The 18,063-nt window shown below is 38.6% G+C and overlaps 3 protein-coding genes across 5 annotated transcripts; 2 read left to right on the forward strand and 1 right to left on the reverse strand.

The window, feature by feature from the left end:
- Window positions 1–742: 742 nt before the first annotated feature.
- On the reverse strand, window positions 743–7,199 carry LOC117624617 (protein FRIGIDA-ESSENTIAL 1). 3 transcript variants are annotated; one of them, XR_004585344.1, is made up of 6 exons: window positions 6,712–7,199; window positions 5,887–6,151; window positions 5,481–5,701; window positions 3,832–5,399; window positions 1,295–3,725; window positions 743–1,222 (listed from the first exon to the last, which is right to left on the reverse strand). XR_004585344.1 is itself a non-coding variant. In XM_034355977.1 (6 exons), exons 1-6 carry the CDS (start codon window positions 7,013–7,015, stop codon window positions 3,696–3,698), a joined length of 2,178 nt encoding a protein of 725 aa, XP_034211868.1. In that variant the 5' UTR covers window positions 7,016–7,199; the 3' UTR covers window positions 743–3,695. The 3 variants fall into 3 exon arrangements, 2 of the variants coding, with proteins under 2 accessions (XP_034211868.1, XP_034211867.1); XM_034355977.1 differs by having other exon boundaries at window positions 743–3,725; window positions 3,832–5,015; window positions 5,226–5,399; XM_034355976.1 differs by having other exon boundaries at window positions 743–3,725.
- Window positions 7,200–9,155: 1,956 nt separating this feature from the next.
- On the forward strand, window positions 9,156–14,653 carry LOC117626236 (receptor-like protein 4). Its single transcript, XM_034357898.1, has 9 exons — window positions 9,156–9,472; window positions 10,437–11,492; window positions 11,855–12,002; window positions 13,126–13,197; window positions 13,425–13,496; window positions 13,701–13,772; window positions 13,859–13,936; window positions 14,047–14,228; window positions 14,356–14,653. Exons 1-9 carry the CDS (start codon window positions 9,355–9,357, stop codon window positions 14,478–14,480), a joined length of 1,923 nt encoding a protein of 640 aa, XP_034213789.1. The 5' UTR covers window positions 9,156–9,354; the 3' UTR covers window positions 14,481–14,653.
- Window positions 14,654–15,935: 1,282 nt separating this feature from the next.
- On the forward strand, window positions 15,936–16,912 carry LOC117623786 (ethylene-responsive transcription factor 12). Its single transcript, XM_034354764.1, has one exon. The coding sequence runs from the start codon at window positions 16,110–16,112 to the stop codon at window positions 16,626–16,628; it is 519 nt and encodes a 172-aa protein (XP_034210655.1). The 5' UTR covers window positions 15,936–16,109; the 3' UTR covers window positions 16,629–16,912.
- The last annotated feature ends 1,151 nt before the right edge of the window (window positions 16,913–18,063 follow it).

Raw genomic sequence — 18,063 nt, forward strand, 5'->3', positions numbered from 1 at the left:
TTTTATGTGATGGTAATTGTTTTTTTTAATTTATTATTAATAAATATATATACAAATCTGACCTTATGATATGCAACAGAGCCCACATTTCATGTTGGGCTACTTCAGAAAACTGAGCCGAAAAAAGTAAAAAGAATTCGGTCCGCCGATTCACTAATAGAGAGACACATTTTTGAGCCGTGCATGCTGATCCAGCCCTAGTTTTCTCTACAGATTGCCTTGCCCATTTATGACCTTCTCTATGGGCTGACACCTGGGCTAATAATAATAAGCTGGTGCACCAGTATTAGCCCACATATTTCTTCAAATAACCAAAAAAACAAAAGAAATGAAGAAAGAACAAAAGGCAATCATTTTGTTTTTTTCCCTTAGAAGAGGAACTCAAGAAATTAAAATTAATAAATAAATAAACATAACACTAATTAGCTGATTTAATTAACATGCCAATGCCATCCTCGATAACATCAGCTACCTAAAACAAAGTTTTGTAAGTATGCATTAAAAGGATCAAAAGTTCAATTTTTAAGGCTTTTTGGTGAACAAACACACAGCAGATTCAATGGTCGGCATTCGGCTAACACTACAACATTTAACCCAAGCCAAGCCAACCCTATTATTTTACCTTTTTAACAGCAGGCAATTCTTTGGTATTATCCACGCCCCTACAAAAGATCACCTGCAAGCCTACAAGCTGCCTGCCTGCATATCTTCAAGCATTTTAAAATTTGCCGCAAAAAGTATCTCACACTTCCACATTTTACACATTTTTAATGAATCACAAATACATGTAATGAATATTCTGCGTTGTTTCTTCATCATCTCGTTATTTCCAAGCCGCCCATATACCATCCAAAACAAACATGGAAAAGGAAGCAGAGATGAAAAACAAACAAACAAACAAGACAGAACAAATAGTTAAATCCACACTCAGCCCCCTTATCCAGAACTGTATATATATAACTCTGGAAGCTTGGAACCAGAATGCATCCTAGAAACAATGGCAGCCCGCCTGCAAAACAAGATTTCAATGGATACTGCAGCTGATAGCTGTTCACTTGACTCTTTTTCGTTTGCTGGCCTCCTGTGTGTTCAGGATCAGCAATCCAAGTCCCTCCCTACTAACAGAGCCAATCAAATTCACAAACAAGGCACAGAGTTTGAGTTTGGTCACACTACACCACAGTCCATTGCGACCGATCCCATCAAGCATTACCCAGCAGACCTGTTAATCTCAAATGGTCAGATCATACCAAAAGCAATTGTACTTCAATCAACACAGCATGTGCCAACTAACCAGCCCTGCATCAAAGATTCAGTACGAGCAGCCCGTACCAGTAGCAAGAGATCAACTGACAACATCGGTGGCACAGAAACTGCTAAACCAAATCCAGAATTTGGAAACCAAGAGAAAAAAGAAAACCCTGCGCCAAGATCATGGTTTGGCCAGAAAATATTCAAGTCATTTCTCTTCCCTTGCAAGGAATGCCGAGTTTCTAAGCCAATGCAGAGAGGACACAGAATCCCAGAAGAAAATGGGAAGTTACATTGACATGAGGCTCCTTTTTCTTTTCAATTCTTTCTATTTCAGCTAAATCAAAAGTCCATTTCAATTAGTTGCGATGAACAATTTAGATTTGAAAGTGAGGCTTCAATATAACACAGGTTGTTTCAGTTAGCAACATTTAATAAAATCCAAGACATGAACCTTTACTCAAGTATGATCACTGAACGAACAGATGATTGATCACACAGTTGTTACACAACTGCATCTAGAGTCTCAACAGTCCGAGGTCACTTAAAAGTCACTAATATAAGTCTGCATACAGCAGTTAATGCCATATACTGAGAAACCAGCCCCAACTTCTTTACAATCTCATAAACGCTTCCTCATATGACCCAACTCATTTTATAGAGAGTATACTTACGAGCTACCAGAACCACCTGAAATTAATAGAAAATGTTCTAAATTATCTGATATCTTACAGGAACTGTGGGATTTGTATATCGATTTCTAATGTCCTACAGTCATTCATCACATAGAGCTGCCTTTCAAGCCTCTATTTCCCCCCTCTCTTTCACTCAATTCTGAATCTTGACCATATCAGGGCTATTTGTTGAAACTTGTTAGGCCTTTGATGCCATAAAAAATACTTTGATTTGGGTTGAGAAACCATACATAAAGTCAAATCTAACTTGTTCTTGAGATGGGAAAATGGAAAAGAATTACAACATGATTGATTTGCAGTTTTCGCAAATTGCCCTGATTTAGTAGCAACTATCGTACCTCAACAGCAATCCCATGCGTAAGTAGATTTCAGGGTTCAGGGACTTTGAGGGGTTTTCAGGTGCAAAGTGTGGACATTCACACTTGAAAGTTTACCAGTGAAATTTTACTAGCGAGCTATCCTCAAAGCCTCATAGGGACTTTAGTTACAGAAATTCTAACTTGTATAATTCATCCGTTTCTATCATTTCCACATTGATAAACTAGTTTCATGTACATAATATTTGCAGAAGCCTCAATTTCTTACGGAAGTTCTATATTTTTAGATATGGAAAATGAAAGGAGGAAAGTGAAAAACTAGGTGCCCAAGAATCTAAGTACTAGAATTTCCATAGTTTTAACACAGAAATCCTTATGTACTAAATCATAGCTACTTCAGTTTTGACTTGAATAACTGAAATGCCATCAGCTTATAAGCTAGACACCTGTAAAACCTATAATATTGCAATCAAAATCCAATCCTCTGTTGTCAAACAATTAATGAAACTTCCGAACAGTTTAGATCAAACACCAAAATAAAATTCACAGCACAAGAATTAACGACATGTCGTAGAAAAATTAGAATGTACCTCAACAATGAAACATATTATCCATAGAAGAATCTGAAAGCCACAATTACAGATCATGATGACCAGAAAAGAGGATGAAGGAACAGTAAAACTTCAAATTCCAATGCTAGCAATATTATAAGTCAACTTTAACTTCAGAAAATCAAAATAAACATCTTTTGATATCTACACTATCAGACCATACAGCTTATTTTTATTTTTCATTATCCTAATGAAAATCTGCCGCACTATGCCAAATTCTTTGTAGCCAGTAACATAAGATATATGCAAATTATACCCAAGATACTGCAGAAGTGATCAATTACATATCATATCCATCCTAACTCAGGGAAGACTGATATGGAAACTGTAATTTCAACTTCATGGGTCCCATACGGGTAGTTCCCAAACCAAAAGGATTCATTTTACCCTGTCACTCCACAGCACCTAAGAATTCAAGCAGTGAAAGAATTAAAGACTGACCGTAGATAGACTAAAACCCAGCATTTGGGAACTTGCTAAAATTTGGAAAGACCCTCAATCTGGGTTAATTCAAGCCTTAAGGCAATCTTCCTTGCATAAAAATGAAACGAATTATGACTTCTTCTTTTTTTCTTCTTTTCTTTTTCTATATACAGACTAAGACAAATTCTAGTCATGACACCTATTATCTCCAAATAGATGAACTGAGAGTAACAGAAATAATTTTTGAAGCAATACATCTTATAAGAAAATTAACAACTCTACAAAAACTCTGTTCTAATTATGTAAAAGAAAAGGGTTATCGAACAAACTGTCCATGACCTCCAATTAGTAAACTGTGTAGGAAATTCTGCAAAAGAACAATATCTTGGCCTAACATCTCAAGATTTACCGTATTTCTCAACATATCCCTGCAAATGAAAGAAGTAGCAGTCAGATACCAGGAACAATTTCACATTCAAAACCCAATACCTGCGTCCTCACATTATCACTAAAATGACAAAATAAAAAGCTAACCTCAACAAGCTTTGAGATTTTTGGACGGCATGAAGACAGGTATTGCAGAACTGTTTCTACGGTAGGTGGGATTTGTTGGGGCTGAAAAGCACTGAGAACCTTCTCTACTGCTTTCTTAACTATCTTGTTATGTGCATCTTTGCTGAGACAACCTTCACGCCATTTTGGTTTTAACAATTCTTTTACTAACTCTACAAGAGCAGCACGGAAATGCCTCAGAGCTTTTGATTCTTGCTGTACATCCCCATCTGTCACATGTTCACCATCCACTTCATTGTTTTCTCTAAATCTATCTACTGTTATGTCCTTTTTGTGTCTAGAACTGTCACTCTGAGGTCTAGAATCACCATATGAACTGGTTTTATGTGGTTTTGTACTACCTTTGAGATGAGAGGGCCCCGAGAGATTTTCTTCTATAGCCATTGTTCCATTTTGGCAGACAACAGAAGCCCCCACTGTCTCTGCTTCAGTTACAGGCGAATTATGTTCACGTGTATAGCAGCTATTATCTAATACCTTTTCATGACATGTATTATGTGAAGACATAGAGTTTGTATCACCATCACAAACTGGACGCATAGTCCCACTAACAGATTCACCAAGTATTTGATGATGCAACTTGTTCCCAATGGCAGCCTCTTCAGAATAGAAAGAATCCTCAAAGGAGATGTTTGCTAACTTAGGTAACTCAATGCTGTCACGAAGAGGGTCATACTGGCTCCCTGAAGATGATAGAAATGCAGGAGGAAGAATAAAAGATGGCTGGAAGGGTACAGATGGCTCCCAATCATTTGAAGAAATTTTTGTTTTAAGTTTATCAGAGCGCAATGACACACTGGTAGAAGGCAACTTCTTCAATTCAGAACTAGAGAAGGGAGAAGAGCTTTTCAGTAAGGGAGATGATCTAGTAGAATAATGGTAATCTCTATTTCGGTCTAAAAGCTTATGAGTACCATGAGGACTTGCATCTAAACAGGAATAACTAGAAGGCAATGAAAATCCAGTCCAAGATGAAATACGGCAAGCTGGAAACGAGCCATTAGTTAAAAGATTACTTGAGTTTGAATTCAAGGAAAGGCTCACAAGTGGGGAATTATGATCACTGTGCATACGCTGGCTCCAAATTCCAGCTGGTTCATCCATACAACTCGACTGAGAAGTGGGATTCCCTCTAGAGTACTTGCCTGATGACGCAGTAGATCCATTAGAAAAAAATCCAGGTTCAGGATGCAAACCACTCATGAATCTAGAATTATCTTTATGAATTGGTGAGTTGTTATAACCATCAACGGGCCAGTTACATGCATGACCATCCCTTCCTACATCTTTAAACGAGGAGAGAAAGACTTGATCATCTTTGGATGAATGCAATTTCTGTGCATCAGTGGACTCACCCATATTTGATTCCTCTCCTGGAACTGCTGGAAACTTATGGTTTTCAAGAGACTGGTGCCGTCTCTGAATTCCTTTGTGTTCCGAAAATCGGATCTTTTCAGAAGAGAGATGTGAAGAAGCCAGAGGGTCAGGAAAACCAGGTGACCTTGATCTCTCGGTTATGTCTCTTAGACCTGTCACAGTAGAAGGTTGTTAATAAGAACATCACAGGAGAGTACTTTCTTGACATTCAAACCCAAGAAGATACATTATACCTTCATCAGGCTGGACTTCTCTAGTACAATTTGCAGCAGCAACATCTCCTTGTGGATGAGTACTATTCAGATTGTCTTTTATATGGACAAACTTACATGAAGTACCTCTAATGCACCAACCTTTAGCAAAGAAGTCACAGATAATAGCTGGGCGTTTGTTTCGATCACTAGTCTCAGCAACAGGAGACATAATTCTCGTCACTTTCTCAGAAGCAGCTGATCTGAAAAACTTGACGGTTAGCGGGATTTGTACAAGTTTGGTTGGAAAAAGTTAATATTTAGCTACCAGAAAAACAGATAGTAGCCAACATTTTGGCTCTGTGACAAGTAAATTTCGAAAGTGCACTTGCTTTGGCTCTATAAAAATAAAATTTTAAAAGTATATAGGTCCGGCATATCACCTCACCTTGAATCCATTTGCTTTCTATCATTCCTCGGATGTATGTCCCCTAGTTTCATCTCATCCTCTGGATTCATAACACTCTTAACCTCCTTACCTAAGTGATCCCTCATCAGGATGGCATCAGCCATCTCTTCCCCAGCGACACCAGATGAGTTGGAGGCTTTAGCATCCGTAACCACACTATGACGCAAATAAGCTTTTCCATCATCATGTGATTCATTTGAGTGTATACCATCAAGTCCCTCGGGCTTATAATCTTGTCTAACATCTACACAAAACAAAAATAAAATCAAGTATTGCCGCCTTGACAGAGAGAAAAAAGGCTGATAGATATTCATAACAATCAAGTAAATCAAGTTGGCCTTGAGCTAAATTTGGGCAATGGTTTCAACGAGATTGGACCAATTCATCATTCTAGATTAGAGAGATAGGGTTTAACCAAATAACCGGTTGAAACTGGAAGGCTCAAAGTGAAATGCGCAAGACAAAACCTTACTTTACCAATTTTCACAAGTATTGGCGGCTCTTTCCAAACTCCTCAAAACAGTGGCCCGCATATCAGAGTTCCAAGTTTATAACAATTCTTCATAATCAAATTACATTACTTTATCTCACCTAAAGAATTTCCAATTGCTCTGAAAGCACTACATTAGCACGAATTGCTCCAATCAAGCCACAATGAACAGTATGAATCTAAATGCAAACCTCAAATTGAAGTGGAAACAGAGCAAACGTATGGATATGAGCAACAGCATCGAAATCCAAACAATCAAAGATGGAACAAAAAGAGTTTAGAAAACAAGTAGGTTAATCAAAGAGGTAAATAACCGTTATGATGATCACGAGCTTGAACCGGTGAATCAGAAATATCCATATCCACTTCAATCCTTTCTTCTTCCATTATCTCTTCCTGTTCTCCCTCCACCTCTTCTTCTTCTTCTTCTTCTTCCTCCTCCTCCTCCTCCTCCTCTTTCCCTTCTTCTTCTTCTTCTTCTTCTTCTTCTACTATTTCGGGGTCTTCTTCGTCGTCGTCATCTTCTTCTTCTTCTTCTATTTCTGGGTCTTCTTCTTCTTCAATATCGGCGGAGTCGGAGACTTCGCCTGGGGGCGGAGATTGGTCATCGCGAGGCATTCTGGGTGCGGCTTCTGAGGTTGGTACGGTACGCCTTTCTTGAGCCTTGTTGTGGGGACGCTAAGACTGAGCTTGCTTCACTGATCTCCGTTGGCCAGGCAAATGGGATACGTGTAGTGCTGTGATTATTCCCGGGTACATATTGATCACTGCAGTGTGATACATATAATTCAAAAAATATATATACATATTAAATATAGTTTAAAATTTTATATTAAAAACAATCACACATGTACATATTGATCTCCATTGAAATAACGTCCGACTCAAATATTAATCATTAGGAGTTTTGCATGACTCCGAATAATTGTCGAGTCGGACCATGAAAATTAACCTTAACTCAAATTCGTGCTAATGAATCACAACAGTTCTCAAGTAATGCCGAGATGTCACCAATAACTTATTTTCCAAGATTACAAAGTCATCACCTCTTATTTTTCCATTGTAAATACACCGGAAATAAGGGTGGGCAAAAAATCATAAAATCAGTTTTTTTTTTTTTTTTTTTGAGAGGCACATACAATGTATTTTAGTCTTATAATTTGGTCTTTATTGTGGACCAGGCCTTTCAACGTCGGACAATCTTTAACTCCACTTGCACAAAATGATATCCTAAACAAGACCCAATACTAATACTAGGAGGAGGGGCAGGACAGTAATAAGACCCAACTCAGCCTCGGAGCCCAATCAGCTCTATTTCTCTTCTGATAAATGTGATTTATTTTGCAGTCCATAATATGTCCCGTATATCAAGGACGGAGTTAGGATTTCAAAATATATTGAGTTGGATTCATACATACGTTATGTGACTCAGTGGGTTCTGTCCGTGCAGCACAATAATTTGCAAGCACACTGTGTTGCACGAACAAATACACAAATTAGGAGAATGAAAATGAGTCTACATGCATATATAGTATACAAAAGAATTATCATAATTGAAGCAATATGAATGCTCAAAGGTCCTACCTAACTACAAAATGATATCAAGTCGTCCCCAGAAAATGAAATTTCATTCTGGCATGTTAATGAACTTTAAACTGGTCCATGATCAATGGAGACAACAAGACGTCTCTATCTCAACAGTTTAAGGATGACCTACAAAGTGTCCATGCTTTAATGAAAATTTATAATCTACCAGCACTAATAATGCCGCCATTCATATTTCATTTAGAGCATTATGTAACTTAAAATAAAAAATGAAGTGGCACATAGGCTTGCGGAGTTGGCATTGCATATTAGCTCACATCGATTATGGTTTGAGGAATCTCTTGATTTTCTCACTCATATGCTTTTTGAAAATCTTAATTTTTAATGTTTTATTTTCATGCCAAGAAAAATAGGAGTGATGAGTACTCTATCACAGGTAGAGAGCTCAATCAAAATTGAATCACTTTGCAAAAAGAGAGTAAACTACTTGACTCAAACGATACTCGAGCCCTTATGTGTAGAGACTCGTCTAATCCTCTTCACCTTTGTTTGTAAATAAAATGGGAACTTGAGTTGAATTCTGGTGGTGATTAGTTGGCCTACTGCCTTAATCACAAAAGCGTCTCCGAAGATTGCGCACCAAGTCATGCTTGAAGGAGTCAAAGTTCAGAACTAGGGGTCCTCACGGACCATCCCTCAACCTCAACGGTCCGATCCATTCAACCTTACACATCCAGAACCCAATCTTCTTTAAGTAGAAATTCGAATAAATTTGTTTACCAAAATATAAATCCCATCCATATAAGCAAAAGTCACCAAAATTGAATAAAACTTGCATATAAAAACCAACTGTCCTCGTCTCGTATTGTTAAGATCAGAGGCCCAACAAGTCCTAAATTGATGGACAAGATTAATTATAATTCCTAATCTGGATTGCCAATTTGATAATTGCACTTTGGCAACAAAAAAAATAAAAAATAAAAAAGTCCACCCCGTGAACTCTCCCCACCCTTCGCTCGCGTTAGCGTTGTCACGTGCTTTGTCGTCTACACGAGAGTGTGCGGTGTGGGCTCCAACCCAACCATCGAGACCCTTTAAGAATCTGTGTGGACTAGACCTAACTATCCATCTGCACCGTCCATTAATGAAAGCAAAGGAGATCATTAAAATCTCGGCAGGACATTAATATCTCCTCTTTTCACGAGTCAACAAAATCAAGAGAAAAAAGGAAATTAGATACCAACTCCAACTGTAATTCAGCACTAGCGACTAGTTGCATACACGTCCAATCCAATTTTACTCTCTTTCGCTCTCTCTGTCTTTCTCTCTCCTTCTGTGTTGAATTGGAAAGCAAATACAGAACATATGAGAATGAGATTTTGTATAGTGGAGAAAGAAAAGGCGAACGGCACATGCGCGTAGCGTGTTTCACAGCTAAAACAATGCTTAGGTTTATTCTTCGTCTTCTTCTTCTGCCATGGCTTCTTCTCCTGCTCAGCTCAGTCTTCTCTTTGACTTCGGCTAAACCTGGTGAGTGCTCACTAGCATCTTTTACTTATTCGCTTCAGTTCGATTACATTGCCGTTTCTTGATTCCCTGTATATCTTGATTCTTGAGTTCTTAACAATTCGGAGTCAAATTCAGTGGCATTGGAGTGAATTTAGCCACTGAATTTTGAGAGAGAACAATGAGTTTAAAGCGTAGTGGTGCTAATTTATCGTTTTTGGTTTTTGGTGTAAATTTTAGCGTTTGCTTTGGTGGAGATCTTGTTCTTATGCTCGATTCTGTTTGGCATTGATGATTCAAAGAATGGAAATGAATCAGAGAGTAAAAATGGAAATAAGTAGTACTTTTTTACTCTTTCTGGAAAAAAAAAAATTTGTTTGTTTGATGTTGAAGGAAAGTTAATGAGTTCGAATTCCTTTTGGAAAAGGAAATGAATCTGCGTTTCAGTTGTGCCAATTGCAAACACAGAACGGCATAAAACGAGGCTTAAAGTAGGTTATGTTTCTTATGTATGATGATAACCAATTTTACCAAGTTATAGAGAAAGCAGGGGCATTGGCGTATTAATGGCGGATGGTGCATTATGCTCTGTGGCCTCTCAACATTTTAGATGAATTTTCTATTTTTGTCTAATTTTGTTTTGTTTTTTTAAAATTGAATAAGGTGGTTACAGTACAATTACAGAATCTAGAAAATTATACATAAAAAAGAAAAACACTATAGTAATAGGATTTTCATGAAAGTAGCATTTTTGTATAAGTTGCTGCTTTCACATCAGTGCTTATAAAAAGAATACTCAAATTTAAGAGAAGATTAATTCTCTAGTAGTTGTTGTTTAGTGAAGTTGGTATTACTATTCACACACCATCATGCAGACAACACATGCTTATAAGATTAGAGAATAATACTCAGTCCTTTATTTTATCTTCCTGTGCTTATTCCGGTTAAAATTTTGGTTTTAACTTGTGTGTTATGCTTTTGATAACAGCACCATTTGCTATGCGCATAAGCTGTGGAGCTCGTCAGAATGTGCATACAAAGCCAACCAATACACTATGGTTTAAGGATTTTGCATATACAGGAGGCATACCTTTTAATGCAACACACCCAAGTTATATCAGTCCTCCACTTCAGTCACTTCGGTATTTTCCCCTGTCTGAAGGCCCTGAAAATTGTTACATCATCAATAGAGTTCCCCGGGGACACTACTCAGTAAGGATCTTCTTTGGATTGCTTGCACAACAGAACTATGACAGTGAACCTTTATTTGATATTTCTGTCGAAGGCACTCAGGTTACTTCATTAAAATCTGGTTGGAGTAGCCACGATGATGAAACATTTGCTGAAGCACTAGTGTTTCTTAAAGATAGCTCTGTGTCTATCTGCTTCCATAGCACTGGTCATGGGGATCCAGCAATTCTTTCCCTTGAAATTCTCCAAGTTGATGATAAAGCATACCAACTTAGCCAGCAATCAGGTCAAGGAATAATCCTTAGAACAGTAACAAGATTGAGCTGTGGTACTGGGAAGCCAAAGTTTGATGTAGATTATGGCGGGGATCATTGGGGCGGGGACAGATTTTGGAATTACATAAAGACCTTTGGTCAGAGTACTGATACAGCCCGATCTACTGAAGGCAGCATTAAGCAGGCTTCAAATCCACCAAACTTTTATCCAGCAGCTCTTTATAAAAATGCAATTGTTGGTACTGCTAGTCAGCTCGATTTAGAATATACAATGGATGTGGATCCCAATAGAAACTACTCAATTTGGTTACACTTTGCTGAGATTGATTCTGCAGTCACTCGTGTAGGGCAAAGGGTATTTGATATCCTGATAAATGGTAACACTGAATTTCAAGATGTGGATGTTATCAAAATGAGTGGGGACCGTTATGCTGCTCTTGTACTTAACAAAACTGTCGCTGTAAGCGGGAGGACTTTAACAATAACCTTGCACCCTAAAGGAGGTGATCATGCCATAATCAATGCCATTGAGATCTTTGAGGTTATAATGGCCGAGTCAAAAACTGTACCAGAAGAAGGTACATATGCACACCTCTTTGTTTGTTTTTATATATCCAAGTTTTATGCAACCCTCGCTAGCACCTAGCATATGTACATAGTGTACACATACTCATTTCATTAAACAATAGTTAGACATGTAGAATTGCAGTCTTACGAATGTACTCTTTGATCTTGTCACATATCACTTAATATCTTCTTCACTTTACAATTGCTTTGAAAACATTCTTAACTTGTGTTACCTATTGGAGATTGTTTTTATTGTGTCTTATTTTCCACCAAAAGCTATCATATGTCTATAGTGGTAGTCAAACGCTATGGAAACCGTTGTTACTAATTCATCACCCTTTTCTCTTTCCACACCCAAAAAAAAAAAAAACAGTTAAGGCGTTACAGACATTAAAGAAAACATTGGGGCTTCCTGTTCGGTTGGGGTGGAATGGTGATCCATGTGTTCCTCAACAACATCCATGGAGTGGAGCAGATTGCCAATTTGATAGAACTAGCAGCAAATGGGTCATTGACGGACTGTAATTTCTTGAGCCTTCACCTCATTTTTTATTATTTCCTTTTCCTTTTCAACCTTATTTCTAATTTGTCTTTCCAATTTATGTGTTCTTTATACTGCTCATGTGCTTCAATTGGCTACCCTCTTCATTTTCTCACTGCAAGAATTTCACTCTTGAATATGTAAAGAACTTAGTTTTCTGTTTTTGTTCAGAAAACACTGTGATGAAGGTATTAAAATAATAATGTAAGTTTGAATAGTGTGCCTTGAGACAACTATTGGACATGGACAGCTGGTATACCAGTCGAGATATTTCGTTAATTTTTTGTGATTCATTTATAAGGAAGTTGTAATGTTTAAAGTTTTCTTTTGAATTGGAAGTACACAACAGAAGGTGTCAAAACAAGCGACTTAACCCACCAAGCATCAAATTTATCTTTCTTTCTTTGGTGTGAATGATCAGTTTTCTTTTGGAAGTGGACGAGAAAAAGTAGGAAAGCTTTAGTTGCAATATCAAATACTTATTTGCTTATTTGACAGGGAAAGTATTCGCCCAACTATGGCATCATGTCCACATTTTCCACTGTATACTGACATCATCTGGCTTCTTCATTATTTAGCCTTCATCTTTACCCCAAATTTGAGTCCTGAATTTCTGATGGCCTCTTGCCAGCTCAGTTACTCTTTGATTCTATAGAGATGAGCTATTGCTGTAGAGGAGTTCTTTTGAGGCTGTTGAATACAAATAGCAATTTTTTCAGAAGACCTTCTGCTTCTAGTCTTGGAAGTGAATATCAATTGATACCTGACCAAGGGTTAGTCTTCACAAAATGTAGTCCTAATATGCCCGAGCCACTTGAATTGCTTCCATTTTGGCGTAATAGTTGGTCTTGTTTCTTTTTCCCTGAGTTTTATTCATCTCACTGAATCTGAATTCTAGCACCTTTTATGTTCCAGCTTTATTTCCTACTACATGAAGTCCAGCTGTTATTCTGTGCATGGTTGAGTGATTTGTATTTCAGATTACCTTCCAGCGTAGTCTTGAGAATTACTCTTATGATGTCTGAAGAAGGCCCCTCGGCATTTGTGTGTTCCATTGTAATATGAACATTTTTGGCAATTAATGTTTACCTCTGCATGCACAGGGGTCTTGACAATCAAGGTCTGAAGGGATTTTTGCCAGATGGCATATCAAAATTACATCATCTTCAGAGCCTGTGAGTTTCTTTCTAAGATGTGGTAGCTTCTATTTGTCATGTTAACTTAATTCAATATATATATATATATATATATATATATATATATATATCTATCTGATGCCAGACTTCAATGAAATAACAGCTCGGCATTGCTTTTGTTTATTTATTTATAAAATGCAACATCTAGCTAGTCAAATGTTTTACAGCCGTTTCAACCCATGTTTGTTTACCTTGTGGATTTACAGAAATTTGAGCGGAAATAACATTCATGGAACAATTCCATCCTCCCTTGGAACAATAACAAGCTTAGAAGTACTGTAAGTGCACAGCTTATATTCTCTTTTCATAAAGTGTTGATGATGTTTTATTATTTTGTTTTTTCTGGACGGCATATCCAATGAACTCGATTATTGTTGTGATTTGCATGTTCAATTCCATTTTGTGAAAGTTTCCTCGAGTTCTATTTTTTGTTTTTGAATCAACGTAATCATTGAAGAATATACATGCACCTTCCTTGGCAGGGACCTCTCCTTAAATTCCTTCAATGGATCAATTCCTGAATCCCTCGGACAGTTGACATCATTACAAAGACTGTAAGATATATCATCATGCATCTTATAAACCTAAGGAATTAAAATGTAATAGAAAGAAGACTCTAACCTAAGTTGTCATTGTGCAGTAATCTCAATAGCAATTCTCTGTCCGGAAGGGTCCCAGCTGCTCTAGGAGGAAGGCTTTTACACAGAGCTAGCTTCAAGTATGATTTAGTCAGTAATAATCTGTACATATTGTTGGCTTTTATGCACGATAACATAAATAGAAATGTATCTATACGAATTCTGAACTCCATATCTGGCTTGCATGCAGCTTCACTGACAATCATGGTCTTTGTGGTATACCTGGACTGCCTACATGCGGGCCACACCTTACTGCTGCGGCAAAGATTGGAATTGCATTTGGTGCGTTGTTGTTGTTCCTACTTCTTGTCATCTGTTCAATATGCTGTTGGAAAAGGCGGCAGAATATCCTCCGAACGCAGCAACTTGCTGGTAAGGATATATGAAATGGAATGCAACTGCATACAATGGTGCTGATAATAAAAAAGACTGAAAATCAGCCATATTAGCATAAGTAGACATTACGAATGCAAACTATGATCTACCTTTATTTGTGCAGCAAGAGAAGCTCCATATGCAAAGGCGAGGACCCATTTATCACAAAACATTCAGATGAGCCGGCAGCATAATCATCATGCCCAATCTCGAACGGCAGCTGAGACTGGGCCCATCTTGCTTTCATGATCAGACAACTTTCAGCCCAAAGCCCAATATAGTTGGAAGTTTGATCCAAAGCACTTGGTCTCTAGGCAATACTGCTTGCATTGGCCCTCTCACTTACACAAGATCACATCCCTCATTGGGTGCCCGTATATGCTACAGAGAGAGAAAGAAGAAAGAAAAAAAAAAAAAAAAAACTGTACATTGCTCCAATTCTTTCCTCTTCTTTTCAAATTTGGCGAAGTTTTGTAACACCTAAAGGAAGTGATGCATGTAGAAATCAAAATGTTCCCATCCCATCCTTCCACAACTTTAAACATATGGAGTGTAGAATACTAATTAAAACTAGTCTGTATGAGAAGTATTTTAAGAAATTATTTGAAATTTGATTCAGAAAACATAGAAGGGGCATGATGAGTTGGAGGGAAAATTTCAGACATGCCCCATTCAGATTCTGACGATCGATGTGTACAAATCATAAAGACCCAAATTATGATTTTGTACTACATAAGCGCTCCCATACTAAAGTGAAAGAGAGCATTTATATGAGAAAAAGTTACAGTGAGTCCAAATCTAAGGGTAAATGCCAAGGGAGCCTAAAAGTGGAATTTACATTAACAGCTTGTTCCTGCTAATGGTAAGGTAAGATACTCCAGTAAAAAGCTGGAAAACTGAGAGCTTGGTCAAAAAGCACAATCCCCTAACATTACATACGTGTCACAAGGACACAATTCAGAGATCCAATTTGATAAAATTGAATAAAATAAGATAGTTGTCAGGCTCTCGTGAGTCTGCTTACGGCAGGATGAGGATCACCGTACGATTATTTCCGTCATAGTGGTCAGTGGTCAGTGGTCACACCCACACCCAAACCCAAACCCCAGTCAAACACGGCATTGACGCCAAAGGCATTCAGACGCAGCAGCAGCAGCCCATCTTACCCAAACCCGACCCAACCCAATTCAACTTAACGCGCCCCTTGTCTCCTGCAACTCGGACACCGCCTCTCTGTTCGCCACGTGGACTCCCTCCTCACTACCAAACAATCTCCTTTCAATCCAACTCACTACCCGATACGCCACCCCTGCCCCCACTTCCTTAATTTTATTTTCTTAAATTAAGTTTCAAAAATAGATAAAATAAAATAAAAAACGAATTAAGTGGCAGGCGCCGCTGAGCCTGACCACAGCGCCGTACAAAATGGATAGGGCTTACATCACCCTTTGCGCAGAGACCACTACACCCCACACACAAACCCACACGTCTACTCAGGCGGCGGCTCTTTTCTTTTTCCCCACTGGGCCCCACCACACCCTCCTCACGTGCACCTTCCTCCCTCTTCGTCCCTACGACCGTCCGATCACACCTGAGGCCAACTCTCTGATCCTCATCACAATCCAACGGTTGCCAAATAATTTACACGTAAATAAAACCCATAATCAGATCAATATATAAGTAAATAGAGAGAGCCGTGCCGTCCAGCCGACGATTACGGGTGTCTGAGTGGGACCCTTTCACTTTCCACACCCAATACATCTCTCCATTTCTTCAGTCTCTCTCTTTCTCCCTTTCTCTCTTTCTCTCTCACTCACTCAAACCTTTTCTTTTGTTCTCTCTCTCTCTCTCTCTCTCTCTCTCTCTCTCTGTCTTTTCATGGCGACTGCTTCTTCATCTCGCGAGGGCCACTACAGAGGCGTGAGGAAGAGGCCGTGGGGCCGATACGCCGCCGAAATCCGAGACCCTTGGAAGAAGACCAGGGTTTGGTTGGGTACATTCGACACACCCGAAGAAGCTGCTCTCGCTTATGACGGCGCAGCCAGATCACTCCGCGGCGCCAAGGCCAAGACCAACTTCCCGGCGCCGGTTCCCGGCGGTCTTTCTCTGGACCTGAACATCCCCTCCGCCGCCCACTGGGCCTCTCACTCCGGCCGCTTGGTCGAGTTCCTCCACACAGGCGTCTTGAACGACATGAGCTGCGGCGATGCAACACCCGATACGACGTCGTTGGTGAGCAAGAGGGAACAACCTCAACCTCCTGTTGGTGTTGTAGGAAATGTTGGCGGCGTCGCAGGTGGTACGGTCGCAGAGGGTTCGAGTACGGCGTCGTATTTAGGGCTTGTACGACGTGGCCTGCCTATTGACCTCAATGAGCCCCCACCCTTGTGGCTGTGAAAAAAAAAAAGTAGTACTCATCTGACGGCGTCGTTTTGGGTTTTCCTCTCATCTCATCTCATCTCATGATCCCTCCATATTTTTCTTTTTGTTTTTAGTATTTCGCCATTATCTAAAGAAAAAATCTTCACTTCCGTTTTCGGACGTTTGAAGGTTTGAGAATTTGAGGGAGGGAAAAAGAAAACAATGTTATTATTGAAAGTAAAAATATTAGAGAGAGGCTTTCTTTCTGTATATAAATTTATGTGCTTTTTTATTAATGAGACTCTTTCCATTTCGATAAAGTTTGAAGCTTTTCATTCATTTCAAAGTGGGGAAAGGAAGCTCTGCAGCAAACCCAGCGTGCGTGCGTGCGGTGTGTGTTTTGATCATCTGTTTCCGATCATTTCAGCATCCCATAAATTTGAACAACTTGACCCACTCTCAGCCCATGGCGCGTGTTAATTCAGAGTGTCCATGTCTGCTCCGACATGGAGATAAGCAGTGTCCTTAATCTTAATTAAACCAGTTTAATATTCTTTAATTATTCATCTTACCTCGTGAATTAAACCCTTACCTCTCTGTTTTTTTTTTTTTTTTTCCTAACAATAACCAAGCGTATAATTAGCTGTTAATTTGATTTTAATAGAATTGTTTTAGGTGCTAGGTCTATTTCACAAAATTTGGATCTTCGGATAAGCAAAAAGTTGCTTTCTTGGTAGGGGACGTAGCTTTTCCTTGTTATGGAAAAGCAAATTAGGAAGGAAAAAAAATGGCCGCGTTGTTCATGTGTGTTGATGTTGTTGCTTTGCTTGCTGCCGGCTTTGGGTCCCTTTCTCTTCTTTTTATATATATATATATATATATATATAATTATCCATCCTGTGGGAATCTGCTGTCCATTTCTCTCTCTTTCAAGCCAACCAATATTTGAAAACTACATGTTTATTTATTTATATACAAAACCTTGATTATAATATTAAAATTATTATGCAATCAATTTCAAGCCTAGTGAGTGACAACCTTTGCCCGTTTGTTCTTTTCCTCAGATGATTCTTCACCAGCCGGGAAAGACACATTTATAACATGCCATCCCCACCACCTAGTGATTTTGATGGGTGGTGGCTATTTCATTTGAATTTTGTTGTAACACACAATTGTACATGTGGTGATGATCTATTAGTTATTGGATTTTATTATGTTTCGATGATAATGAACTGTCTACAATTTAATCACGTAACATTTTGTTTATATGCATATCATGTTCAAATTTCGAATAAACGTATTCCAAAACTTATAATAGATTAGTAATTTCATTCTGGTCTGAGTAATTTGTGCAGCATCAGCATCAGCTGGCTTTAATTATAAAGGTAAACAGAAGATTGCAATCTAACTAAAAGGCAACCCAATCCATTTTCTGTCTGCCTCTATTGGTTTTCGTAAGAATTCTATAATT

Source organism: Prunus dulcis, chromosome 4 (assembly GCF_902201215.1).
Source record: "Prunus dulcis chromosome 4, ALMONDv2, whole genome shotgun sequence".
Lineage (NCBI taxonomy): Eukaryota > Viridiplantae > Streptophyta > Magnoliopsida > Rosales > Rosaceae > Prunus > Prunus dulcis.

Coding starts and splice junctions, on each gene's coding strand:
- LOC117623786 (XM_034354764.1), top strand. CDS start 16,110: ATGGCGACTGCTTCTTCATCTCGCGAGGGCCACTACAGAGGCGTGAGG.
- LOC117626236 (XM_034357898.1), top strand. CDS start 9,355: ATGCGCGTAGCGTGTTTCACAGCTAAAACAATGCTTAGGTTTATTCTT. Junction 11,493..11,854: donor AAAAACTGTACCAGAAGAAG/GTACATATGCAC, acceptor AAAAAAAAACAG/TTAAGGCGTTACAGACATTA. Junction 13,937..14,046: donor TTACACAGAGCTAGCTTCAA/GTATGATTTAGT, acceptor GCTTGCATGCAG/CTTCACTGACAATCATGGTC.
- LOC117624617 (XM_034355976.1), bottom strand. CDS start 7,015: ATGCCTCGCGATGACCAATCTCCGCCCCCAGGCGAAGTCTCCGACTCC. Junction 6,152..6,711: donor AGCTCGTGATCATCATAACG/GTTATTTACCTC, acceptor TGTTTTGTGTAG/ATGTTAGACAAGATTATAAG. Junction 5,400..5,480: donor AGAAGTCCAGCCTGATGAAG/GTATAATGTATC, acceptor CTACTGTGACAG/GTCTAAGAGACATAACCGAG.